At 36.4% G+C, this 27994-nt stretch overlaps 1 protein-coding gene across 6 annotated transcripts in view; it reads left to right on the top strand.

Moving 5' to 3' along the window:
* The window catches only part of Mtmr6 (Myotubularin related protein 6), a 401631-nt gene that overhangs the window by 230235 nt on the left and 143402 nt on the right, over positions 1–27994 (top strand). For all 6 annotated transcript variants that reach the window (XR_016548365.1, XR_016548364.1, XR_016548366.1 and 3 more), the window contains 2 exons: positions 15175–15297; positions 21271–21521. Coding sequence is in view for 3 of the 6 variants with exons in the window: in XM_090393272.1 (XP_090249398.1) it covers positions 15175–15297; positions 21271–21521 (374 nt within the window). In the remaining 3 variants the exon portion in view is untranslated. The remainder of the gene's footprint in view (positions 1–15174; positions 15298–21270; positions 21522–27994) is intronic.

Here is a 27994-nt window from a genome sequence, read left to right on the forward strand (position 1 = left end):
AGAAAGTTGGCATATTAAAGAAAATCCCAAAGAGTTATTTTGCTACGTATAGGCTTTGAAGGTAAAGCCAAGTGAGTAGTGATGTGCTACAGGACTCTGTTCTTAGACTGCTGTTGTTTAATTTATGCATTATTTAAATTTAAATCACTTTTTGATTGGAAGGCAGTTTCAAATAGAGTTATAGGGGAAAACTTCAAAATGGGGAAATGGTCAATGAAACTTATTTGTGCCTATGGTCCAACAAGAGGTTCTTCTGTGGAGAAAGTAGAAGAGTTTTTCGTCATTAGAACAGGTAGCTGACATAAAAAAAAAAATGCAAAAATTGTCCTAGTTGGACATCTGAACAGTGAGTAGGAAATGAATCCCACCAGGCATATAGAAATGTTTTGGGAAGATTCAGAGAAAAGAGCAAAGCTAATAATAATTGTAAGTATTTGCTGAACTTCTGATCAGGACATGGACTAATTATTACTAACACCATGTTTCAACATAAAGATATGCACTAGTTCACAGAGAGAAGACACAAGAAAGCCTCATTGACTACATCATTGTTTATAGTGATATCTTCATTCTGGTTTCAGGATACAAGTGTGTACAGAGGATTTGAAATTAAAAGGGACCATCAGTTTTAAGTAGAATAAAACTGAATATCACATTGAAAGGAAAAGTATGTAAGAAAGTTTTAACAAGAATTAAAGTTGTGCAGCTTTTACAGGTGAACTGTAGATGACTATGCAAACATTATTGAAGAAAAAAGGAAACAGATTGAAAACAAGAAACAAACATTGATGTCTTAGTGGCAATCTCTGAAGAAAACAATAATAAATTTAGTTTAATCCTTTATCCAAGTGTGAGCAAACAAAGTTTGCGCCTGAAAGTATCTTCAGGACTGGGGGTAAGGTGGTACAACACCGGGCGACTCGTTGCAAAGGTGGAGCAAGCCAACATCACTCCTATCTCAGTATCTCCCATAATGCAAAACACATCTCCTTGCGGATATGTCTAATGTTATGCATTAAGGGAAGGGCCACTACCCAGACTAGTTTTGACCTTTATTGAGGTCTCTTCACACTTAAACAACCAACACCCAAGAATCAAGTGGAAAAAAAGGAAAACAACAGCCTCCCTTTCCTAGACACACTAGTCACCCGCCAGCCTGATGGAACTTTGGTTTTCTCAGTTTATAGAAAACCCACCCATACAGGCAGATACATTTACCAACAATCCCCCCCCCCTTTCACAACAATATGGAGTGGTGAAAACACTATACAACAGGGCTAAACTAATCTGTTCTAACGACATGGCCCTAAACACTGAACTAAATCACATTCTCAACACTTTCTCAGCCAATGGCTACCCCCCTAAAAAAATCCAAAAAATATTAAAACTTACAAACCACAGCCCCCCCCCCCCCTCCACGACAAGGATTACTCTAAATCCATCACCATTCCCTACATCCGTGGCACCTCGTAAAAAATTACCAAAATCTTAAAAAAACATGACCTGACCTCCTGTTACAGGCCATACAGAAAATTGGCATCCCTTATCTGCTCCACTAAAGACCAACCACTTCCCCTAGACCTACCTGGTATATACCAGGTCCCTTGCAGCTGTAAAGTGTCTTACTTTAGTCAAACAGGCAGGACAGCGAATATCAGAATTTCTGAACACAAGGACTACATCCGTTTTCACGAGTACAGCCATCCTGGTCTTTCAGACCATGCTCTGGATACACGCCACAGAATACGGTTGAAGAAAGCTATAGTAATACACCGTAGCAAATAGAAATTCGAAAGACTATTTATGGAAGCGGCCTCAGCCCTAAGAAACTCTCCAAACCACAACAAATTTGGTTGTATGCGACTGCCCCAAATTTGGGAGGCTTACATCATTAGACCTTCGGCCCAACGGCCAAGAACACCTACTTAGCCAGGTAGAGGGCACTATCAGGACTTTTAGGAGAACAATAGCTTCATCTCTTCATTCTCAGTTACTGTGTTGTAGTGCCTACGTGCACGTGCCTTTTTTTGTAAGTTCCTTTTGAAGATGGCCATGTGACGTTGCCGAAATATCGGAAATATTTATTAAAGTGTAATTTAATTTATATTCGTATCTACGTTGTTCAGTTCCTTAAGTGATTTAATAATCATAGATATGAGTGTTCTGAGAAAATTTATTATTATTATTATCCAGGCTTCCATGGAATCAAAAGACTCATCGTGGGAGATCAGGAAATACAAAGTTTGTGTTTCCTGAAAACACAAAGTTTATCATATTACTCCTTGAACACATTGAGCGTTCCTTCTCTAACCACTCTCTCTCTCTCTCAGGCAATGCATTCCATGGTTCAACTACCCTCCATGCAAAGAAACGAATCCTCACCCTCTTGCTCACAGCCTCCTTTCGTAACTTCCAGGGATGGCCCTTGTCATTGCTCCTTCCCACTGTTTGACCAAGTGAAAGAACTCCCCAATGTCTACCCTGTAACTGCCTCTCACAGTTTAAAAGTCTCGATCAAATCACCTCTCCTTCTTCTATCCACCAAACTCTGCAGTCCACATTCCCTCAGTCGATCCTCGTAACTAACATTGTACAGTCCTGAAATCATGTTTGTTATCCATCTCTGTACCCTTTCCACAGTTAATTATCCCCTTCAAATCCTGGGGACCAAACCTGAGAACAACAGTCTAAGTGTGGTCTGATCAAGGTCTTATACAATGGAACGATAACTCTTTTATCTCTGCAGGTCAGCGTCCTTTTCAGTATTGCAGCAATCTTCTGGGTTACCTTCACCACCTTTGCAATATGCTCCCTGAATTTCAGTTTTCTATCAATCATCACCACCAGATCTAGCTCCTCCTATTGAGTATGCATCCTCCCATTGATGGTTCCCAAACTTCAAGACTTTACATTTGCTGCATTAAACCGATACTCCATTTATTTGCCCATCTGTCTAGTTTATTCAAATCCTCTTGCAGGGCTGCCACATCTGCACTATTACTGATAACCCTTCTCAGCTTCACATCATCCGCAAACAACTGAATAATATCCTCTTGCAATATCCATTGACAATATCATTGATATAAAGGTTAAACAATGCAGGTCCCAGTACTGAGCCCTGTGAAACACCACTTGTAACCTTCTGCCTCCTTGATATTGCCCCACCATACACAACTCTCTGATACCTATCAGACAGCCAATTCTGAATCCAGTTAACTAACCCGACATCTAATCCCATGTGCTGCAACTTAAATATCAGCTTATCATATGGCACCCTCAAACGCCTTTGCAAAATCTAAAAAAATGGCAGTATATGCCTTTCCCTCATCAACTGCTCTTGTCACTTTATTATAAAAGGCAATCATATTACTAAAGCAAGAGCACCCCCTAATAAATCCATGTTGATTCTCACAAATAACATTACCCTCATCTGCCCAATGCTGTATATATTCCCTCACTAATTTCTCCGAGATTAGATGTGATGTGTCTATAACACATCCAGACTGGATGTGTCTATAATTAGACGCATCCAGTCTGCTACCACCTTTGTGCAGCAGCCCTATCTTACCTTCCTTCCATTCCTTGGATACCTTTCCCATAGCCAGACTTTTATTGACGAGCCAGGTCAATGGAGCTGTCAGTTCTTTAGTACATTCTCTCAAAACCCGTGGTGAAAATACCATCCAGTCTCACAGCTTTACTGGTATCCAGAGTACTCAGTATTTGGAACACACTCTCCTCTTGCACCTCTAAACCCTGAACTTGCCCTATCCCTCTGGTATTAAGACCTTTCTTCTCCAGGATGAAATACTCCAATAAAGTGCTCATTGAACAACTCCACTATGTTCTCTGCATCAGTCACTCTATTCGCATTTTTATCCAGCAATGTCATTCTTCCACAATCATTTCTCCTCCTACTGGCCACATAGCAGAAAAATTCCCTAGGATTTTCTTTGGATCTTAGAGCCAATCTCTTCTCATATTCCAGTTTTGCCTTCCTCACCATACTGGTCACTCTCCTGGCCTGCATCTTATATTCTTCGTGTATCTGCCCTCCACCTCTCTCCTTATATCTCTTCTTATAATCTCTTTTTCAGCTGCAGTTCCTGTTTGATATTGTTTGTCATCCACTTTACACCAAATTGTGTCTGCTTCTTCACTCGTGGAATACAGCTTACTATTGCTGCTAACAAATATCCTTTCACAATTTCCTAAGCACTAATGATATCCTGCCCTTCCAATTCTGCCCTCCATGGAACTGCCCCTAGTTGATACCTAAGCTATTATAATCACTGGCCTTATAATTCCACGTGCGTTTCATTTTCTTTGATATATCTGCATGTCTATTCATCTTCCAAGTCAAAACCACATGGTCACTCTTTCCAACTGGTTGGAGAGATGTCATCTCACTTATTATCAGCTCTTCTGATGCTATGACCAAATCTAAAACTCTTGAACTTCTTGTTCCCTTTATTACATGTTGCCTAAGACATTTGTCCCTCAAAAATTCTAGAAATTCCATCCCCTTATTACTACATGCATATTCCTCTTCCCAGCTTATACTGCTGTTATTAAAATCTCCCATAACAATCATTCTTCTTGCCCTTGCCAAGCTCAACTGCCTAAACATCTTCTGCTCCCCACCTGGGGAGCAGGAGATGTTTAAATATCCTACCTTGGCCACTTCTACCTCACACCATATGTTTTCAAAACTATTAGTGTCGCTGCCTTCCAAAGCCTCCACTCTTAGAGGACATAAGTCATCACTTATTATAAGCAGTACTCCACCACCACGTTTTCCTTTCCTGTCCTGACGAAAAATGCTGTACCCTGTCACTTCAATTCCTGTTATTATATCATCCTCCGTCAACCATGTCTCGGAGATCCCAATAATCTTTGGCCAGGCTGATGCTATTAACGTCACCAATTCATCATCATCATCATCATCATCATCATCAAATTCCTGCCATGTACCCTCAAGGGGTGTACAGGATATGACAGTACTACATGAAAAAATTACATCATTACTAACTTCCTATCTACAATTTTCCTCCAAATCAGTCTGTTACTTGTCAAGACTCCAACATTATCAGATCTCATATTTCTATCGTCTAAGGCACTTTGTACCGTATCGATCCACCTATATCTTGGTCTTCCTCTGGGTCGTTTTCCTGCCAACCTGGCAGAGAACACTTGTTTTGCTAATCTTTCCTCTCCCATTCTATTTAAGTGACCATACCATCTGAGATTAGCTCTGCTAACACATTCCTGGATGCTGACAGTGTCAAGTTCTTTCCTAATATCCTCATTTTTAATATGATATTGCCATTGATGCCATCTGTTCACGCCTCTGATCTTTCTCAGGACTCTCATATCTGCGGTCTCTAGTCTTTGGTCAAGTGTTTTACTTCTGACCCAGCTCTCAGATCCATAAGTTAAAATTGGTTTGAACACAGTCTTGTATACAGCTAATTTAGTGTTCCGACTAATTTCTTTCTTATTCCATATGAATTTATTCAATTGACTTCCCACGATACCAGCTTTGCTGATTCTGTTGTCTATTTCTATATTTAGTTTACCATCTTCAGTAAAAATTGTGCCTAAGTAGCTGAAATGTTTTACTTGTTCCACAGATTCTCCATTCACAACACAGTTGACATTTTCAATGATTCTGCCTATTTTCATTGTCTTTGTCTTTTTATTGCTGACCTTCATACCATATCTATTACAACAGCTATTCAATTTAGTCAGAGAATCTTGCAGACTTGTAGCGGATTTATTTAGAAGTATAACATCATCCGCATAAAGCAAAGAGCTGACATTAACATCTCCAATTTTGACAACAAACGCTTAATACCACATTTCTTCATAATGTGATCCATATAGATAATGAATAACAGAGGGGATAATGTACATCCTTGTCTCACACCAGATTTAACATTAAACCATCTTCCTGTACTTCCTTCAATTCTAACTGCTGACTCACAACTCAAATAAAGACTAAGTATTGCTTGATATAATGCCCCATTGACACCATATAACTGCAGCGTATTGAATAGCTTCTTTCTTGGAACCTTGTCATATGCCTTTTCCAAATCGACAAAACTTAAATACAGATCTTTGTTATATTCCCATGCTTTCTCGACTATTTGTCGTAAAGTGAAGATCTGATCCTGACAGCCTCTATTTGGCCTGAATCCAGCTTGTTCTTCACCAAGCTTTTCTTCCACAATTCTTCTCAACCGTTTCTCAAGTATACTTGCATAGATCTTGCCAGGAACACTCAGTAGGGAAATACCTCCGTAATTCTCACATTCAGTTTTATTTCCCTTTTTATATATGGGTACTATGAGAGCTCTACTCCAATCATCGGGAATTCGTCCCTCTGTCCAGGCTTTCTGAACTATGCAGTGCAGCCACTGTAAGACTCTTATACCACCATACTTCAGCATTTCTGGTCGAATATCATCTACTCCTGCTGCCTTTCCACATTTCAAGCCTTTGATGGCTTTTTCTACTTCAAGTATGGATATGTATTCCTGACTGCATGCCTGGTCAGTGTTTTTTATCACTGTGCTGTCATCACTGCTTGTTTCATTTAGCAGTTTTTCAAAGTAATTACTCCATTCTTCAAGGATATCTTTTTCTCCTGTTTTCATTTCACCTTTATCATCTCTAATTCCTTTTACAGCACTCTCTCCTCCATTCCTAAGCTTCTTCAACAACCTCCAGAATATTTTGCCACCTTCTTGATATTTATTTTCTATATTCTTGCCAAAGTCCTCCCATGACCTTTGTTTAGCTAGTTTTACACACTGTTTAGCTTTCTTACATTTGTCTCTGTATTCTGTAAGAGTAAAAGCTGACTTATTTGCCAGGAACTTTTGATATGCTTTCTTCTTTTCCTTCACTGCCTCTTTAACTTCCTGTGTCCACCAGGGAGTTCTGATTTTTTTATCCTTGCACACAACCTCACCACATGCCTCTCTGGCAGAATCAATCAATGTTTCCTTCAGAGTTTGCCACTGCATCTCCAAGGTTTGATTCCTGTTCTCAAACTCTTTCATTTTCTTTTCAATAATATTTCTGTATTTTAGTCTACAGTTCACATCTGAGAGCTGCTCAACTTTTATTCGCTTTAAAACTTTCTTACATGTTATTCTTTTCAATATGAAATTCAATTTTATCCTGCTCAAGACTAAATAGTGATCACTTCCAATTTCAAATCCTCTGTACACTCTGGTGTCCTGCACCAGGGAGAAAACATCACTATCAACAATAACATAGTCAATGAGACTTTTCTTATTCCTAGCCTCTTCTCTCCATGTGAATTTGTGCACCTTTTTATGTTGGAACATGGTGTTAGTAATAACCAGTCCATGTCCTGAGCAGAAATCCAACAGATATTTGCCATTATTATTAGCTTTGCTCTTTTCTCCAAATTTTCCCAAAATATTTTTGTATGTCTCACAATCATTTCCTACTCTACTATTTAGATCCCCAACAATTACCAACTTTTCCTTTTTCATTGTGTCAGTTGCTTTTTCTAAAGCCTCAAAAAATTCCTCCACTTCTACGTTTGTAGAACCTTCTGTGGAACCATAGGCACAAATAAGTCTCATTGTCCAGTTCCCCATTTTCATATTTGCCCACATTACTCTACTTGAGACTGACTGACTGCCATTCAAGAAGATTAGCCTCGTATTTTGTGTTGAATACTATGGCTACTCCTTCTTTTCCTTGATTTTCATTGCCTGAATATAACATTTTGTATTTATTGCTCAGAAAGATCTCACCAGTTTTGGTCTTTTTTGTTTCACCCCTATTATGTCGATCTGGTACTTATCTAATTCCTCAGCTAGCTCCATTTCTTTGCCATTCAGGCTTCTTACGTTGATAGTACCGATCTTTAACTCTGGTGATGTTGAGTTGGGGTTTGTTTTCAGTTTGTTTTCATCTCCTTTATTTCGGATACTCCTGGCATTAGTATAGAGCATAAAATGTCATTGCTTCTATACCTATCATTGTCCCCTCTCGACCTCACTGGACTCGGTGTTACCTGATGTCATCCCCCCTTCCCCCAAGCACCTATTCCCACAAGAGGCCACCCCTGATACCATCCACCTTGGGAATTCTAGTTTCTCTGCATTGACACACTGACTCATTCAGAAAATAGCAATCTCTCCAGATACCTTTGTCCTTCCTCATTCAAATGCAAGCGGTCTCTCGTATACAGTTCCCCTCTGTTCTCAAGCACCCTCCAAGCATATTCCAATCCTCTCTTCTGACACATTCTGGCTATTATGCTATTCAATGTTACTGCTCTTCTGCTCAACTCGTTACTATCATACCTGGGCAACACACACACACACACACACACACACACACACACACACACACACACACACACACACACACACACACACACAATCTTTCCTCTCTGTGTTTTCGTTTGCACAACCTCAAACAAGAATCTCAGATCTCTCGCTGCCTGATTTACTTTGTCTCTCATGTCATTTGTGCCACCATCACAATCATTTCATCCATCCTTTCACACTCTCTTAATTGCCATAGCCACGTTTTCTATCATCCCTCCAGGCAAACATACCTCTGGCATCCCATCTTGTACACCTGAGATCATCGAGTCTTCATACATCACACCTCTAACCATTCTGTTCCTTGATTGCTCACCTGCATTTCTCACTCTCTCTCTCTCTCTCTCTCCTCTAACCCTTTCTCTCTGTGTTTCCCCTACTTAACTGCTGTCTTGGCATCACTCTATCTCTAGTTCCAGCACTCCTTCGCATTTCCTCTCTCTGACTGTTTCCATTCTCTCCCTATCATTTCCATAACTCTCTCTCGCTCTTCTACTGGTTCTATTCTCTCCTCATCTAGCATTCCCATACCCCTCTCTCATTCCCTCTCTCCTACTGCTTCTATACTCTCCTCTTCTATTATTCCCAAAACTTTCTCTCACTCCTACTCTGATTCGCCTTGCATTCATCTCTTCCATTCTCCTAATCTCATCTTTCATACTTCTCATCTCGTTCACAAGACATTCCACCTCCTCTTTCAGCTCATCTATCCCTCTCTGTAAGTTAGTCACTCTTACTTGCCATTCATTTACCCAATCAAAACTATCTCTGAAAACTTCACAGTCATTCAAGCCTTCCACACTCCCAACTCTTATTTTCTCATTCATATTTCGGTCGTCATTCTCTCCTATCACACTACTCATCTCTGAAGCAACTAGGTCAGTTATCGAAATATCTAATTCATTGATTTTTTCCCACTGCCTGCATTTTGCGCATATGCGCACTCCCCTTTTTCTCACCCACCACATATCCAATCTTGGGAAGCATACATGCTGCAAACACTGCGTGCTGCAAAGTCCTTTATTATGTTACATATAATAGAGTTCTTAAATGGCAGAGGACTTGGTGACACGTCATTTGTGATTGCAGCTGCATCCGCCATCATTCTTACTGCCAAGTAACTACTAAACTAATCGCTAAAAAAAATATATAAACACTGTATCGTGTGTGTGTGTGTGTGTGTTTATATATATATATATATATATATATATATATATAAAAACACTAAATATATATAAATATAAACGCTATATTCAACTATACTAGATAGCGAAAACTTATCTTCTCTTCCACCGCAAATGTTGCTGACTGCGACCTCACCTTCTCAGTAACCCAAAAATAACACACTATATAACAACAAAACTCCAAAAGACTTTTTTTTTATCACAGCTAAAAATCACCTGCCGTGTGCTTCAGCAACCCTAGTGTCACTTAGGGAAGTTAACCAATGGTATCAATGGCAAAATCATATTAAAAAGATATTGGAAATGAACTTGACATTGTTAGCATTCAAGAATGTGTCAGCAGAGCTAATCTAAGGTGGTATAGCTACTTAAATAGAATGGTTGAGGAAAGGTTAGCAAAACAGGTATTTAATACCAAGATAGTAGGAATGCTACCCATAAAAAGACCAAAGGCAGGGTTTCCCAAACTGTGTTCTGCGGAACACTGGTGTTCAGTGGAAGGTGAATAAGTGTTCCATGAGAAGTTCTCTTGGAATTTGTCATTTTAGTTTTCTAAGCATTTCTCATGAATAAATATTTTATAGAGGAAATATTCTGAGGAGAATAATATTCATGAATATGTTGAAAAGCTAAGACCCAGAACGCCTAATAAGATCTGTGTAGCAAATGTTAGTGACCAAGCCGTGTATTTTTAAATGTAGAAGTATTCATGAATTATCATTAATTTTCACACATCGAAACCTTTCAACATTTGGGAAAGGGAATACCGCTGTTTATGATTGGTCATAAAAATTGCCTGCAAGCAGATTATAACAATGGATGGGTATCCTCTGTTCTCAAAACTAAAGGAAATGACATCTGTGTAGCAAATGTCAGTGACCAAGCAGCAAGGAAGTATAAAGAAAATTTTTCCACTAAAATTGAATATCAAGGTAGTCTATATCCGGTTCTCAAATCTAGTAATACTGAATGCTTTCTTTGCAAGTTCATATTGTAGGGTGAAAGTTTTGCAACCGTAGTGCCGTGATTTTTTAAAAGTAATAGGCCTGCAGATTTAAATTTTAATATGAATAACAGATGAGGGACTTTGTTTAATTTTGGTATTAAGAAATCTCTTATTGAAGGTGTTTATGATGCAACAGATAGTGAGTCATCCACCACCAACCAGCTTACAGAGCGACCTCCAGGATGTACAAAAAGAGGAGAAAACTACCAGCACACAGGAGAAAAAGTCTGCATTCACTCATAAGTACTTTTTGGTGATCAGAATGGGATATGTCAAAAATCAGCACAAATTAATTTAATGATGTTTATGTTTAATTAATTATTAATTAATGATTAATTATTAATTAATATGTTACAAAATAACCAAGGTGTTCTGTGAAAATTTCAGGATTTGTGAAGTGTTCCGTCATTGGAAAAGTTTGGGAAATGCTGATGTAGGGATTGATTCAGTTAGAAGTGCTTTAGAAGCATGAAATGTTAGATATGACAATATTGGAGTGCTGATATGTAACAGAATAATTTGGAGGAAAAGGGGGGGGGGGGCATTTAGTTTGCTAATGATTAATAAAAGTGATTTAGCAATCCTGCATTGTTCTTTTAATATACTGACAAGTGTTAGCAAATGATAATAGTTGCCAGTTCATCTTGACAAATTGTAAGGTTATGCACTTGGGGTTAAAAGATTGCTAGATATTTTACACTGATGGAACTGGATTTTTCAAGAAATTAATGTGTCAAGATATTTGAGGATAATAGTAGGTTGAAGTTTGGAGAACATATTACCGGCCTGGTTGGCCGAGTGGTTAGCGTATCCACTCTCCAGCCAAAAGATTGTGGGTTCGAATCCTGCCATGGACATGGATGTTTGTGATTGTCTGTAGAAATACTAGTGGTGGTGGTGGTCAGCGGTAGATAGCGTTGGTGTGAATGATGAGGGTAGTTGCAGGTGGTGGATTGGTAGAGGCAGGGAGTTGTAGAGTAGGTGCCCTCCTTCAATCAGTCTTTGGACTCCCTGGAGTCCAAAGACTATTATTATTATGTCACATAATAATAATTTAATAATATTGTATAAAGTAGACAGAATAGCTCAAATGATTACTTTAATGATATTGCTGACAAAGTATGGTTAAGAAAGTTATTATTCCTCTTTATATGGTATGTTTGGACTGCTGCTGGGCATGGGTTTAGTTACTTGTATTATGATGGATGAGGAAGTGGTTGAAAGGATCCAGAGATGACCCCAAAATGGTCACTTTTCTCTATGGATTATTCTACATAATTTGAATAGAAGGTTTATAGGTTTTACAAAATATGGTTGACAGGCAGAAATGATAGAAATGTTTAAGTTACTAAAGGAGTTTTATATGATAGATCCAGAAGACATTTTTCAGTGCATGACAAGGTGAGTAAATAAGGGATCAAATCTAGATGTTGTGTAATTCGCATAGGCTGATTAAATATCATGAGTGCTTAGTCATAACATATTGTGTTAATAGTGAGTAGTGTGGGCTTCTCCTTGATAATTGAACCCCATGAAAAGTCTGTGTAATGATAGTTATTTATTTAATGAATATCTCTCTCTCTCTCTCTCCCCCCCCCTCCTCCTTTCACACCTAGTAAGTTATGTATGTTAATTATAAGCGACTCTCAAATAGCAAGAGATTTGAGGGAATATGCATTTTTTTGCAAATGATTCAAAGCTGGAGAGAACTATGAGGAGTAGAGCAGTAGTTGTGGTTTTGTAGAAGAGCATGAATAATCTGAATGGATAAGTGAGTGGGGCAAAAAGTTAAGTCTTGTGAATCATAATGTTTCAAAATTTGGAAGGCAAGGTGTGAATGTACTTGGTGGAAGAGTAGGAAATTCAGAAATGATGTAGAAATTAACCTGAAATTGGCATAATGCTGCTGAAATTGTGAAAATGCCACAGTGAGTTCTTGCAGTGATGAGGATTTGCGGGCCTTGTTGTCCAAGTAGATAGCATCCCTGCTTTCCAACTAATAGGATGTAAATCCAGATCCCACTACAGGCATGGGAGAAAAAAAATTTTAACACAGTAACATAAATATTTCACACTGAAATTAACAGTACATTGTCGGTGTGCGGAATATCAAGCATTTCAAAGAGACAGGAGTGCAAGTACAACAATCAGTTGACCTTAATAGTGGTTGCCATGTGCTAGAGAAATCATATTAAAATTTTACTTCTGATATTTACAAAAGATAAGAATCTTCCCAACTTTTGGGAGAGAAGCAATCATTCTTATTCAAATTAGGCCAGTGTAAAAGGGCTTCACAACTTTCTTTGAAGAGACATTCATATTTCACAGTACTAATGTGCAATAATTTACCTTTCTTTGGTGGGATTCACATAAAAAAAATAAAATAAATTTTCATTACATAATGTTGTCATAGTACATTCTATTATAAAATGACATTGCTTTGTTCTTAAGAGTTCAATGATATTTTTGTGCTTATGATCTCATTCATATTAAATCTTCAAAAATGGATACAAGAATATCCAATGAAATAATGGGAAACTTATTCAGTTAGTTCCCGTTATTTCATGTGATCTGTTATATAGCCTCTGTATCTTAGTTAGTATCAAAGTGCCCTTCAGTTGGAAAAACCCTGGGTTTGAATCCTGTGTAGGAGTGAACTATTTTTATTTTTCGACTTTTCAATGAAGGCAAGTTAGCTGATCTCGTATGGAGGTGAAAGTTTTTTTTTGTACTGGAAACTCAGATTTTTCAGCTTGCAAAACAGGAAACTATCCAGAAGAAGAAGGGGAAGTAGAAGAACACACTCTCTCTCATTCTTTTACATACATACCTTAGTTGGCTGTGCTTGTTTGAACAAATGATTTGTGAGGAAGTGTGAATGAGATAGCATGGGATTGCAAGTGTTGCTAGACACAGTAAAGTTGAAGAGTGTATGTGTGTGTGGGAGAGAGAGAGAGAATTGTGAGTGTATTGCCAAGGTAATCATAGTAGAGAGCTAAAGAGAAGAGTGATGATCACGAATGGTATGATACCTAGAATGTGGAAGTATGAGATAAATTTGAAGGTCAGGAGAGAACTGTTTGCTGCAAATGAACTACATTTGTAGCAAACTGCTGGCCTTGGGTGCCTGAGTGGTTAGCCTCTCCAATTAACAGGCTGTTGGTTCAAATCCCGCACTTAAAGACAATGTTTGCCATTGTCTTTAGGTGGGAAATGAATTTCATTGCCCAGTGTGAGACCACCACTGCCCTGCTTATTGGTAGCCTTAGTGGCTTGAAAAAGTTCCATGTTTGGTCTCTAGAGTGGGGTTTCTGGACTAAGTAAAAAAAATAATAATAATTAAAATTACAAAAAATATATATAGTTGATAAAATAAAAAAAAAAAATATCCTTATCCCACCCATTGTATACAAAATGTATTATAGGGTTCTCACCCAAGAAAGATTTTTTGCAAATTTTTCTTGGGTGAGAACAATGTATAAAAAAATTGAGTGAAAGTAATAGTGTGAAGGTGGATAGATTGTGATAGGAGGAGGTGAGTGTGCATCTAGTCAGTGAAATGGGAACTAGATAGTGGGACTGTGATTGTAAGATACCAGAACTGGTGTGAGATAATGGAAAAAGGAAGGCAAGATAGGAATACATGAATGGCCTCACTAGGAGCAGCAAAGTCAAAAAGACTTTAATGATGGGTAAAGAATTGTGGGAAGGAAAGGCAGGGAGACCAGAGAAAAGCTACTGTGCTTATACACAATGCATTGGGTATTAGTAATACGGGTGCAGAGTTTGGCCTCGTATAGTTAGTCAGTCCATGAATCATTGGCATTGGTGAGATGTGGTTAATGGAGGTTGGCGTACTCATGGGAATAGAATGTGATGGTCATAGCATTTTTTGGAAAGACAGAAAAGAAGAGTAGGATAGAGCATTACTAATGATTTCAGAAGAATTGTGTTCTTTCAATGTGGAACTTGAAGACAGCAGTAGTAATCATGGCTTTGAGGTCATTTGATGTGAGGTTGCAGTAAGCACAAATTTTAGATATTTAGTGGGATGCTGCTACATCCCACTAAATATTCCACTAACAGGAGGGTGATAATAATAACTATGGCATCATTGACTGGAAGCATGAAATATTATAAGTAAGGAGATTGAATTCCTTGAGCTACATATGGACAGTTATCTTTTGCAGTTGGGGAGAGTGCTTATGTGGTTTTAACATGGGGGGAATTACATAGGAAGTTACAAGCTTCACAGAACAAGAGAGATGTGTGGAATTACTTACATAGCAGTGGACTATGATAAATTAAGGAAACAGATTGGTGATGTGCACTGGCTTAATCAATTGAAGGGAAGAGACATCAGCAGTACCTGAAACTTGGTCCAGAATCAATCACTTATGGCAATGTTAGATTGCATTCCTAAGGTTTGGTGTATTTAAAAAAAAAAACCGCTTTTAATCCCATTCAGAATATATAAAATATTAAACATATTCACATGCATTAATAATTATCTTAGTAACTAAGATATCAGTGGTTGAAACTTTTTATGTCATAATTGTTATGTGATGTGTTATGATGCAGTCATTTTTCTTGTTTGGCTGTTCTGTAGGCATTAGAGGATGGAATTAGTGTTTTGGTGCATTGTTCTGATGGCTGGGATCGCACTGCACAAACTTGTTCATTGGCTTCCTTATTGATAGATCCTTACTACAGAACTATTACAGGTTTTCAGGTAGGTTTAGTTTTTTTATCAAAATTATATTTATTACATTATTTAAAAAAAAATATTGTAAAGAAGCAGGACAATTTCCTTGCACTTGTTAAGTAATTTTAACAAAATCTGTGGCCTAATGATGGTTGTCATGGTACTTGCATGTGATATTTAAATATTAATTATATATTACAACATACCATTGTTAGCATGGCTAACTGAAGAGCTAAAGCGACTAAAATGATACATTCTTGGACTGTGCGAAGTTAGACGTAATGGTGAAGAAATTCTTCAATTAAAAAATGGAGACCTACTATATTATAGAGGCCAAGATAAGGAAAGAACTAGTGGAGTTGGATTCTTGATCAACAAAAAACTGAAGAACAACATAATAGAATTTGACAGTGTATCCGATCGAATAGCAAGTATTGTTATTCAAATCTCGAAAAAATACACTCTTAAGATCATCCAAGTCTATGCAACAACAATAAGTCATACTGATGAAGAAATTGAAGCCTTCTATCATGTTGTATCCCAACTCTACAATGAAGGAAAATATCATTTCAGAATTGTAATGGGAGACTTTCATATGAATTCTAGCATTAAAGTCTCCCATTACAATGGGAAATTTTGGATATGGCATGAGAGACAACAGAGGAGCAAGGTTAATGGAATTTGCAGAAAAAGAAAACCTGTATATCGTGAATTCCTTTTTCAAGAAAAAAACACATAGAAAATGGACATGGAAAAGTCCAAATGGAAAAACTAGTGAAATTGACTTTATCCTCAGCAATAAGAAAAACATCTTTCAAGACTGCTCTGTTATAAACACTTCCAACATTGGAAGTGATCATTGTATGGTATGCAATAAAATCCAAATAAACTGCCAAAAAGAAAGAAGAAAAATGTTTCGGAGATCAAAGCAAAACATAGATGCACACAAACTCAACATTAAAAAAGATATATTCCAACACGAACTAAATTTAAACATCTTATCTATAATAAGATGTTTAAATCTAATCAATAGATTTAAACATCTTATTATAGATGACAATGCTGATCTATCAGAAAGTAATGACATTATTACCCAAAACCTTTTACAATGCTCACTTGAAATAGCTGGTACCACAGAACAGAAACAAGACAAAATCTCTGAAGAAACAAAGAGAAATGAAACAATCATTTAACCTACAGAATAAAATTGAATACACTGAATTGTGCAAAATGATCAGAAACGTATCACAGAAGAAATAAGAAAATTCAATTGTAAATTCATACAACAAACAATTGAAAACAATCATAGTCTCAACAAAGCCAAACAGCAATTGATGAACAGCAACAAACAGATGGTTGCAGTCAAACTACAAGATGGGACCATCACCAGAGATAGGTATGCTGTAGCAAAACGAGTTGAAGAATTTTACTCAGTATTATATCAGGATGATGAATTAAATGAAGAAGAAGACAGCTACGACACAGCTGAAGTACCACAGATTCTACCAGAAGAGGTTATGTGGAGCATCCAAAGCTTGCAAAATGGGAAGGCTGCAGGTGAGGATGGAGTTATAGCTGAACTTCTAAAAACAGGTGGAGAAATAATCTACAAACTCTTAGCAGAACTACTTACTTTATGCCTGAAGAAAAATGATGTACCAACAACATGGAAGAAGGCTACCCTAATTCTGATACATAAAAAAGGTGAGATAGAAGACTTGACGAACTACCGACCTATCAGTCTACTAACCACAAAGTGTTTACAGAAGTCTTAGCTCATAGGCTTTGTGCGACTCTAGACCTAGCACAACCAAAAGAACAGGCAGGATTTCGAAGGGGCTTTAGTACAATGGACCATATTCAAGTTGTACAGATTATTGAATGGTGCAATGAATATCAATTACTACTATGTCTTGGTTTTATTGACTATGAGAAAGCCCTTGATTCACTTAAAGCTTGTGCAGTACTTAAAGCATAACGAAACCAACAAGTGTGGAGGAGCCATACCTCAGAACCATCAAATCAGCATACACCAATGCCACAGCAGCAGTTCATTTCAATGGAAGCATCTCTACTGTGGGAATACAGAGAGGTATAAGACAGGATGACACAATATCTCCAAAATCATTCATAGCATGCCTAGAAGAAATATTCAAACTTCTTGATTGGGAAGGGAAAGGTCTGAAGATAAATGGAAGATATTTAAGCTATTTGCGCTTTGCAGATGACATGGTTATCTTTACTTCAACTGCTCATGAATTACAGACTCGTATCCATGAACTCCAAATTGCTAGCAAAACAGCTGGCCTAAAGAAGACCCAAGTTATGTTCAATAGCTATGTCCAACCAGAAATAATAAAAATCAATAATGAAGAAATTAAACAAGTAAATCATTACATATACTTAGGACAACAGATATCAATGGAACAGAATATCATGGACGAAATTAAAAGGTGCACAATGCTTGGGTGGAAAGCATTTGGAAAATTGCATTCAATATTCAAAAGCCAACTACCATTATGTCTGAAGAGAAAAGTTTTTAACCAGTATATTCTTCCTATACTGACATATAGCTGTGAAACATGGACACTGAATGCATAGGAAATTCAAAAATTAAGAACAACACAATTCAGTATGGAAAGAAGTATGCTTGGTATCACAAGATTGAATCACAAAAGGAACACATGAATAAGAAATCAAACCAAAGTCTCTGACATCATAGGAACAGTGAAGCATATGAAGTGGCAATGGGCTGGGCATATTGCTCGAAGACAAGATCAACAATGGACAAAAGAAGTACTGGATTGGATTCCACGAGAGGAAAAATGACTATGACGCTGACCTAAATCACAGTGGATTGATGATATCAATCAGATTTGCAGGAGTGACGTGGAAAAGGAGAGCCATGGACAGACAGTTTTGGAGTAATCTTGGAAAGGCCTTCATCCATTCATCCAGCAGTGGATCGACAATGGCTGATAATGATGATACCATTGGTAACAGTTAAGATAATAAATATCCTTATAATGTTGTAACAGGTACTCATTGTTTGCACATTGAAATTTTAAAAGCTTCAGAAGTAATTGAGTGCTTATTAAAATGCTCTGGCATGAGGTACTTATATTGCACTGCTTAAAAGGCATCAACTGTTACACTAATATATGTGCCTTATATTAGTGCTTTTGATAGTTATTTCATTGGTCTGATATTTCCATCTGTTCCTTTGATTCACAGATCAGGTATAAAATTCAAAAGTACGTAATTCATGTTTTAAAGAACTAACAAGAGTAATCTTATCATCCTGTTTACAATGGATTGATTTTGCAAGGTTGCAGCATGTATAAAGCAAAATAAGAATAACATTGTGTTTGAATGCCTCACCAAGTTACTAGATACATTAAATACAAATAAATAAATGATTAAAATGAAATAAAAAAAGCTGGTATTTACATCATGAAATGCATATTATACATTGGTCAAACTGAGGTCACTAGTTTTCTTTTTTATCATCCCCACGTGAGAGGCTGCAAGGCCTATATCAAATAAATGAATGCCATGTGTGTGTGTGTGTGTGTGGATTGGGGTCAAGAGTAAAGTAATCAATTGATATTTCTCTTAAAGAGCTGGAGGTTGTTCTTGAGCCAAAGTATGTTCATCTTTTTGAATAGACATCATTGATTAAGAAGAACCATTGGAATAATCAAAGCATGGTTTTGTTAACTTCTGAGCTTCTTTAGAAGATACCTGCTCAATTTGGGCATAAAGTGGATTTTGGGGACATTTTACTGAAGGGACATTTTACCAGTGATAGTTCGCATAATTGGAGCCTCCATAGCTCAGTCAGTATAGATGAAGCCCTCTGGTCAGAAAGACCTGGGTTTGATTCCCGTGTGCAAGATGTGGGGAACCTTTATCTGATCTCTTTCAACTAAAGGTGAGGTAGGGGTTGTTTCACCCAGAAACTCTGGTTTTTCAAACCCCCCCCTCCCCAGAACAGGCAAACTGGCCCTGTGAAAACACACATCCACAGACATAGGTCACACCGGGAGGCATAGGGCCAACCACTTTATCCTCGAGACAGTTGTGGTTGTGAAGTCCACAGCTAAAGAACCTCGATGGTTCATGAAAAGCTTAAAACAAGCTTGCATAATTGTAGTATCTAAGAATCAACTTTAGAAGTCTAAAAAGCTTATGATAATGGTGTTTTGTCCACTGCAAATTTAGAATCTAAACTTCAGCAAATAATGTTTATTCTGCATTAGTTAGATGTTCTACCTACACCTTCACATTGGTGAGTCTGCTAATAGCTCTGGATATATCTCATTAAACAGTCAGAGTAAAGGAAACTATCTAGATACAAAATAATATAGAATTGAGGTGTAAATCTGTGCTCATCAGAGAAAGACTATGTCTTGTGATCTAGGAACCAATTGGTGGCCAATAAGTTTCATCATATAATTGAAATGGATGTGCAATCACATTAAGAGAGGGCGATTCTTAAGAAAAAAAGGATGTGTATACCATGTGCATAAGGATGATGTCAGTTATGAAATTTATAAGGAGCAGTCTAGAAGAGGGATATGTATTGTACAAAAGCTAAATGTGGCTATAAAAAGAAACTGGCTGTGCAACCTAAGGCAATACAGCCCCCCCCCCCCCCACACACACACCTCCTACTGTTTTCATCAGGAAACCAGGATGAATTGTTAAAAGTCAGTTACTGGAACAAACTCCAGCTCAACATATAGAAGAACAAACCCGATATCAGAAGAACTGAAGATAGGAACCATCAATATAAGGAATATGAATGGAAGGAAATCAAATGCAGAAGAACTGGAAAAGTACCACGATGACATAATTGCCAAATTCTTTGTATGGTCTTCCTCTATGGCGATTGCCATCTCCTGGTTTGTGCAGGATGAGGGGATTCCAAAAAGAGTGAGACTTTAGTATGTCTGAGTTGATGTCCAAGCCATCTGAGTTATAATTTCTTGGCTGTATTGACAAGTGGCTCTTGCTTAGTCAGATTTAGCACAGTAGAGTTAGTGACACAGTCCATCCAAGTGTATCCAGGTGTCAGTCTGAGACATGTAGTTCCGAAGGAGTTAATTATATCTGTAGTTTTTTTTTGGTGCTTATCGTCCCGGTTTGAGAACCATACAAGAAGATGGATCTACTTGTATCTAAGAAGGATGGATCTAAGAAGATAGTTGCATGGTATAGTCTCAATTTTGTCTTTAATGATATTAATGATGATTTCCAGATGAGGCAGAGTTTATGGAAGACTAGAGTCATCTGTTTACATTTTCTAATACCATTTTCTGCATTGCTGATTTTAATCCAAGATATCAAAAGTCCTTTACTCTTTTTAAGAGTCTATTGTTGATATGAAGTATAAGGTTTTTATAACCTACTGAGAATACTTTGGACTTTTGGATGTTGATCTGCAAACCTGTGCCTCTAGTAGACTGAGATGTTTTTGTGCATCAATAAGTACAATGTTGTCAGCAAAGCTAAGATCAGTTATTTGCATGGTGTGGTCGAATGTTCTAATGGTAAAAACCAAGATCTTCTGTGTTATCGTCCAGAAGATGTAATTCAAGCATACCTAGAACAAATAAGGTGCTAGTACATCACTTTGCAGGATTCATGTTGTCACTGGAAAAGATTCAGATGTTTTTGTTTTAAAGATTACTGTAGCATTGTAATCTTTATAAGGTACTGAGATTGCTTTATGATTTTTGAAGGTAGACTATAGAAGCTGAGTATTTTAAATATTGCTTCTCTGTTAATGGAGTCAAAGGCTTTTTTGAAATCTGTAAAGGTTAAAAATGAGTGGTAGGTTTTTTATAATAGATTGCTTAAATTTATTTATTTATTTTAACTAATATGCTTCTTTTCATTGCTTACTTAAAAATCACATGACAGTAAATAGAGATATGCAAACATCGTATGTCATAAGTGCAGGACTTTTGTTTTTAATATATACATTTTCTTTAGGCTCTGATAGAAAAAGAATGGTTAGCATTCGGCCATAAGTTCACTGATAGATGTGGCCACATTAAAGGTGATCCTCGAGAGATAGCACCAGTGTTCACACAGTTTATAGATGCAGTGTGGCAGTTGACTCAGCAGTTTCCCACAGCATTTCAGTTCAATGAACGCTTTCTTTTGACTGTCCACGAACATGTTTATTCATGCCAGTTTGGCACTTTTGTGGGAAACTGTGAAAAAGACAGAGTGGATCTCAGGTATGTTAATTTCCAGAATAAGATTGTTTTTTAGAGAAGAAAGTATATTAAAATTGTTGAAAAATGAATGATGATGTATGCTGTTATTGTTGAAAGTTTTTTCACATGGTTAAACTATAAGTTAAAGATGCCAAAAAATTATATTCTTGGTTTAATCCTTTATCCAAGTGTAAGCAAACAAAGTCTGCATGTGAAGTTTCTTCATGACGGGGCTACTTGTATATACTAGAGTCAAATGACTTTGCATCACTTGCTTTAATATCCCGTAATGCCAATTACACATCCTATTGGGTGTGTATAATATTAAGCATTATGGGAAGGGCTACTACCAAAACCAGTTTTGACCTTTATTGAGGTGAAAAAGTAATTTAATATAGGGATACAAGAGAGAGAGAGAGCCTGATACTATTAGGGGAAAGAAAGGACAGATAGATAGATAGATAGATAGTATGAGAGAATAGAGGAAAAAGGCCTCAGCTCTTTTATATCATCATATAGCCAAAGGCTATCATTTTTCCTTTTTCACCAGTCTTGTGCAGTTGAACAACCAAAAGACCTGATACTGACTGATACACAGGTAGTTAGCCTTATCTGAGTTTAAACACCTTAGTTGGCCTTCTCTGCCTAGGATTGCTCTCCATCATCCCTGGAATTGCTGGAGACATAAAATAGACAGAATTTTATCCCTCCCCCCTGCTGAATATTTCAGAATGTGGATGGTCGACACCACCTAGCCAAACATTTGCTATCTCTTAGAGTATTTCTTTCTAAATACCAAAATCGTCTGACTAAACAATAAAATTTCCACAATACAATATTGTAAAGCATTTGTATGTATTTTATAAATGATATTTTAATTCATTAATTATAAAAATCGAAATCCTCTCCCTATTACTGACAGGTAGCAAGTACTGCAAAAAAAAAAAAAAAAAAAGAACCTGTTCTGTTGTAAGTAATGGAATTCCCAACACATTACGTAATCTGTTCCAGATATGCAGGGCAAGAGGACAGCTGTAGAATGCATATTCTACTGTTTCCAATGCAGATGCCAAGGATTGGATTTCCAATGTTAAAGTGCTTCCATTTGATGGAATTCACTGGAAGGCAGCCATATTATGGAAATTCATAATTATTTTCTTCAGCTTCTGTAATGTTTATAATATTTATTATGCGCAACTGAGTAGGGAAGATCATGGTTTTAAGTACTATGGCTTTAGAAGAAAAGAGAAGTGGCCCAATTTTCCAGTCTTCTAAGGTTTCAATGTTTTTATTTATAAGTTCTTGAACTGATAATTGGGTAAGTGGAGAAGGAAATTACAAGTATAGTGAGCGGTGGGGGATACTCTCTTAGAGTTTAGATCAAAAGGAATGCCTCGGAGACCCCACTATCCAAAAACTTTTCTGCATTAGCAGTTAATCCACTGATCTTGCTGAATTTCAAATTTTATCAAAAAAGATGTATATGGAATCATTATCCCTCAAAGTGCCTACTACATTTTTGCATATGCTAATACCTTATTTTCCTTCATAGTTGAAGGAACTGATAGGAACCCATTAACTAGAAGATGGGTAGTTGAATTGGCCTAGGCCTCTTTAACAATAGATAGCAGCTTTTAACACACACCAATTTGCTGGATGTTGTGGAACAGAAAGGGATCCTGGACATTATCAAATGCTTGAGTAAAGTCTGCTATCAACACTGCCATTGACTGCTTTTTCATATTAACTAAGTGGAGTAGATCACATAGCAGAAACAGAATAAATTCTACTGCTCAGCCTAAAACTCCACACACCTGTGTGCTTTTAATTATGTATCTCATTCCTATTTTGAGCCTGTTATTGATAATATGGAAAAATTTCTTGTAGTTTAGTATTAGATAGAGAAATAGGCCTCCGGCTACTGAGTAAGATATGATCTATATTCGGTTTTGAAATGAGGATGTGCAGCTTGCTACAAATTCAGTTGGTATGTGTCCTGATGAGAAAAGAATTCAACAGTATAACTATAATGGGAAGAATAAAATCACAGGCCTCGTGGTAAAACTCTATCCCTAGATCATCAGGTCCTGTGAATTTTCTTGTCTGGCATTCTTGGTAATTTCAGATGCAGTAATGTGGTTTATCAAGCCCATCTTGGATATGAACAGGAAAAACTGTTAATGTTCCAAGAGTTATAATTTCCCACAGTACTATTGTCTTCAAACAGATTTTTATAGTGTTTTTAAAAGGATCAAGGATGTCTTGAGTGGTGGACATGTTTTCACTATCGATGCAAATTTCAATGATAGTTCTTTGTGGAATTTGGTGAATTGTCTAGTAAAAAATGCAGCTGAAGGGCTATCTGCTAAGTGCTGCTGTATTCTTATTTTAAAATTTCTTTCTTCTACTTGTTTCTGCCTTTCCACTTTTATCTCTATGTTATTGTTTCTAATGATGTTGCTGCATTGTATACCATTGCACTGGTTTGCTATGAACCACATTCTCTCTTTATACAAGTCTTTCAACTTTTTTATTTTGAGGAGAGCCTGTTCCTTTTCCCATTTAATCATGTTTTGTTTTACTGCTTATTTGGATTTTAACCACATATCCCAGTTCCAGGTAACATTATTCCAGTTTGAACTTAGGGTCTAGAATTTGGTTGAAAAGCTCAACAGAAAATTTGGTGGAAGTCTCCATGGTCCAGAAGATCTCTTCTTATTCCATGCAGCAAAATTTAAGTAGAACTGGATTATGATCTGACATGTTGATGTCAAGATGTTTTATCTGAATTATCCTAGTTATAAGGGAAGAAGAGATATAAATTCAATCAAGACAGGTACTAATACCTTTATTCATGTACGTGTAAGCCTGGAGATTAGGATTGCAAATACTCCATATGTCTACCACTTGAGCATTGTCGAGACATATTTTTAACTGTGCATATCCCACTTTTCCACTCCTGGGGGATGTCCTCCTATTTTGTTTAATGTGGAATTTTCAGTACATTTCCAGTCTCCAGCTACTGTGATCTAGTGGGCAAAACAGAATTGTATAATGGAAAACAAGGGAACTATACACTTTTTTTTTTTTAATATAGATTCTCTATTACTGAGTTACGTTACTCTCTTTGTTTAGAATTTCTTGAAATACGTTTATTGTGTTTCAGTGAAGTTAATATGTATTTTACAATAACCACAGTTCAGACATTTTGTTAGAACTCGCTGTTTGCATAACTGGCAAATTTCATTCATTGGGAATCATGTCATTGGAGAAATATGGAGAAGAAAGAGAGACAGCATTGTTATGGTTGACTGAAAAACAGTGGGATGAAGTAGAGAGAGAACATTGGGTTTGGACATTTGAAGAGGAATCCTAGAAGTGAAATGAATTAAACTGTTGGATTTGTTATGATTAAGAAGAAAAAAAAACTTTTTCTCTTTGATGTATCCTAATTGGGAGGTATTCACTGTAATTTATAATGATGAAATTTTTCAGCACATTCATTCATAATAGAGGTGCAGAAGTTTTTATTTATGGTATCTGCAGAGAAATGAGCAATTTTTAGTGGAACTGTAAAAAATATCTAAAAGGAATATTTTGTTTGTCCTTTGTTGTTATTTGGAATATATCATATTCCAAATAACAAATCGATATATTCCGATTTTGTTGTGAGGAAGAAAGGATAGGGGTGTGTCTGGACAATTCATCACCGACAATTCATCATGGGAAAATTAATTGCACGAAGATTCATCATGGATATATGTGAGAGAAAAAAAATTTTCCCATATAAGAAATATTTTAAAAAAATATTTCTTTTAAAAAAATTTCTTTTAAAAATGTTTTTTAAAAATTTAAGAAATATTTTATATATTTAAGATTTCAATTATATTTAGCTTTCTAAAAATTTTTATTCCTTATAAAGTTATTAATATTGTTTCTTGCTACAGGCTCTGAAGATGGAATATTAATTGTTACAGAACTGGTATAGGATGGTTAGGGAGAAAGAACACTATATTTAAGAATATTTAGGGAGAATAGTTATATCCAACTAATATTTATAGTTAACTATTTACATATTTCTATTCTTCCTATTAACTATTCTATTAATAGTTAGAATAGTTATTAGGGAGAATAAAATATTTAAGAATAGTTAAGGAGAAAGGGCACAATATTTAAGAATATTTATTCTTCTAACCATTCATTTTCTTTCTGTTCTCCGCATTTAGATATCCATCCAGGTGTGATATATCTTTTATCTGAACTGATTCAGAAGGTGACGTGATTCAGTTATTGAATGCACATGTATTTTGAAAATGATTCCACTTTTCTTGCATACAAAAGACGTGTTGTATGCTGCTATCGTTTACAGAGCTAGCTTAAGATCATAGGTTCACTTTTGAGTAATTATATTAAAGAAAATGATAATAAAATTATGTAAATCCTTAATTATGTAAAGCAGCATAAGCTAAATTGCCATCTATGGGTGCAATATTAGTCTTTACCTTTTCCTCCAATACTAGTATTTTATAATACTAAGAAATTTTAAATTTTATATTTAATCTTCTTTATAAAAAAAAAAAAAAATATATATATATAGATAGATAGATACTTCCAAAGTGAAATACGTAATTAATTACACCTCTTGCGAAATTCAAAAATAAACTGTAACCAGAAATATCGTGGTTAACAACCGACGAGATAGCGTACCCACTCCCACCAATGAGCTGTGGATTCAAAACTCACAATGGGCACGAATGTTTGTAATTGTTTTTGGGTAAGAAATGAATTTCTTACCTAAAATTAGGAAACTCACTGATCAATAAATATATTATTTTCATATTTATTGAATACTCGCAAGATTTGATTTGCAATAATGGCAAGATTTGCAGCAAGACTATAACATCACAGGAATTCAGGTCTATTCAACCACTTTAGAAAGTACTGAAGAAAAATGCAGTTATTCTATAGCAAGTTGGAAATAACCCTTTAAATCAGTATCAAAGAAAGATATATTAATTATTGGAGGAAGTTGGAAAGGACAGTAAAGGATGGGAAAAAATAATTGGTAAATAATTGTATAAGAATAAAAATATTATGAAAATGTAATTAAAATCTAAACAAATAATACATGAATACATAAATACATAAAAAAATCATATTTTGTGAAATTTATCTTGCACAGTATTTACTTGTTATATATAGGTATAAACAATATTATTTCAATTTTCTAGTGAATAACGTTTTCAGCAAATTTTTTCCATGATGAATAGCTCCTGCAATGAATTTTTCTTGTGGTAAATTTTCCCGCAATTAATTTTGCTTGTGATGAATTGTCTGTGAACCGGATGGGGTATCTGATCCATGACAGGCAGCTACAAACAGTGTCTGTTTCCCATGTTGGGGTGCTGAAAGAACCTTAAAGTTGGCCGGATAAGGGTTGATGTGCTGACTGTAAAAATAAAACACGATTGAAATCTGGTGCAAAGGAAAAGTGCAACATGCTGACTCAGACATTGTCCAGATAGACATGGTCCATGTACCCAACTGAGCAATCTGGGTTGAATCTACAAGTTGGCTACTAAAAGAAGTGCAATAAAACTAAAACTATCAGTTAGAACATAGAATGTTTCTACTTAATAGACTCCTGGAAAGCTAGACTTTCTTTGCAAAGAGATGGAGTGATACCAATGTGACATCCTTGGATTAGCAGTAATGCTCTAGACGGAGTCAGGGGTGATGAGGGGTGGAAGAATCATCTGGTCTGACAGTAGTATAAAACATGAGACAGGAGTTGGATTTCTTCTAAGTGAAAGAGAAGCATTATTAGAATACAAACCAGTAAATGAAAAAATAATAATAGCAAGACTTGCAGCAAGACTATAACATCACAGGAATTCAGGTTTATTCAACTAGTTTAGAAAGTACTGAAGAAGAAATACAGTTATTCTATAGCAAGTTGGAAATAACCTTTAAGTTAGTATCAAAGAAAGATATACTAATTATTGAAGGAGATTGGAAAACACAATGAAGGATGGGAAAGAATTGATAATTGGTAAATATGGATACAGAGAAAGCACTGAAAGAGGAGAAAGAATGCTTGAGGTTGCCTTGAAGCATGACATGGTAATTTGCAATATACAATTCCAGCAAAAAGGCTGCAGGAAGTAGACATAGTAGTCACCAGATGAAAGAACTAAGAACATGCTAGACATGATACTCATAATCAAGATATGGGCTACATCACTTCAGCAGTGTCAAACATTTCAAGGAGCAGACATGGAATCGAATCACAGCTTAGTGATTGCCAATATGTTGAAACTGAAGTAAAGGCTCACTGTCAGCATCAGAGAGATATGAGGACACTGAGCAAGGAAATTACAGGGAAAGCGAATAGGAAAGTGCTTGAGGAAAATCTGAAATTCATTACAGAAAAGGAACTTGAGAATGGAAACAACAAAGTAGTGTCTGCAATCAAGAAAGCAGCAGAGCAAACG

The sequence above is a fragment of the Typopeltis vanoorti genome, chromosome 5 (genome assembly GCF_054136105.1).
Source record: "Typopeltis vanoorti isolate ZY-2024b chromosome 5, IOZ_Tvanoo_1.0, whole genome shotgun sequence".
NCBI classification, from domain to species: Eukaryota; Metazoa; Arthropoda; class Arachnida; order Uropygi; family Thelyphonidae; genus Typopeltis; species Typopeltis vanoorti.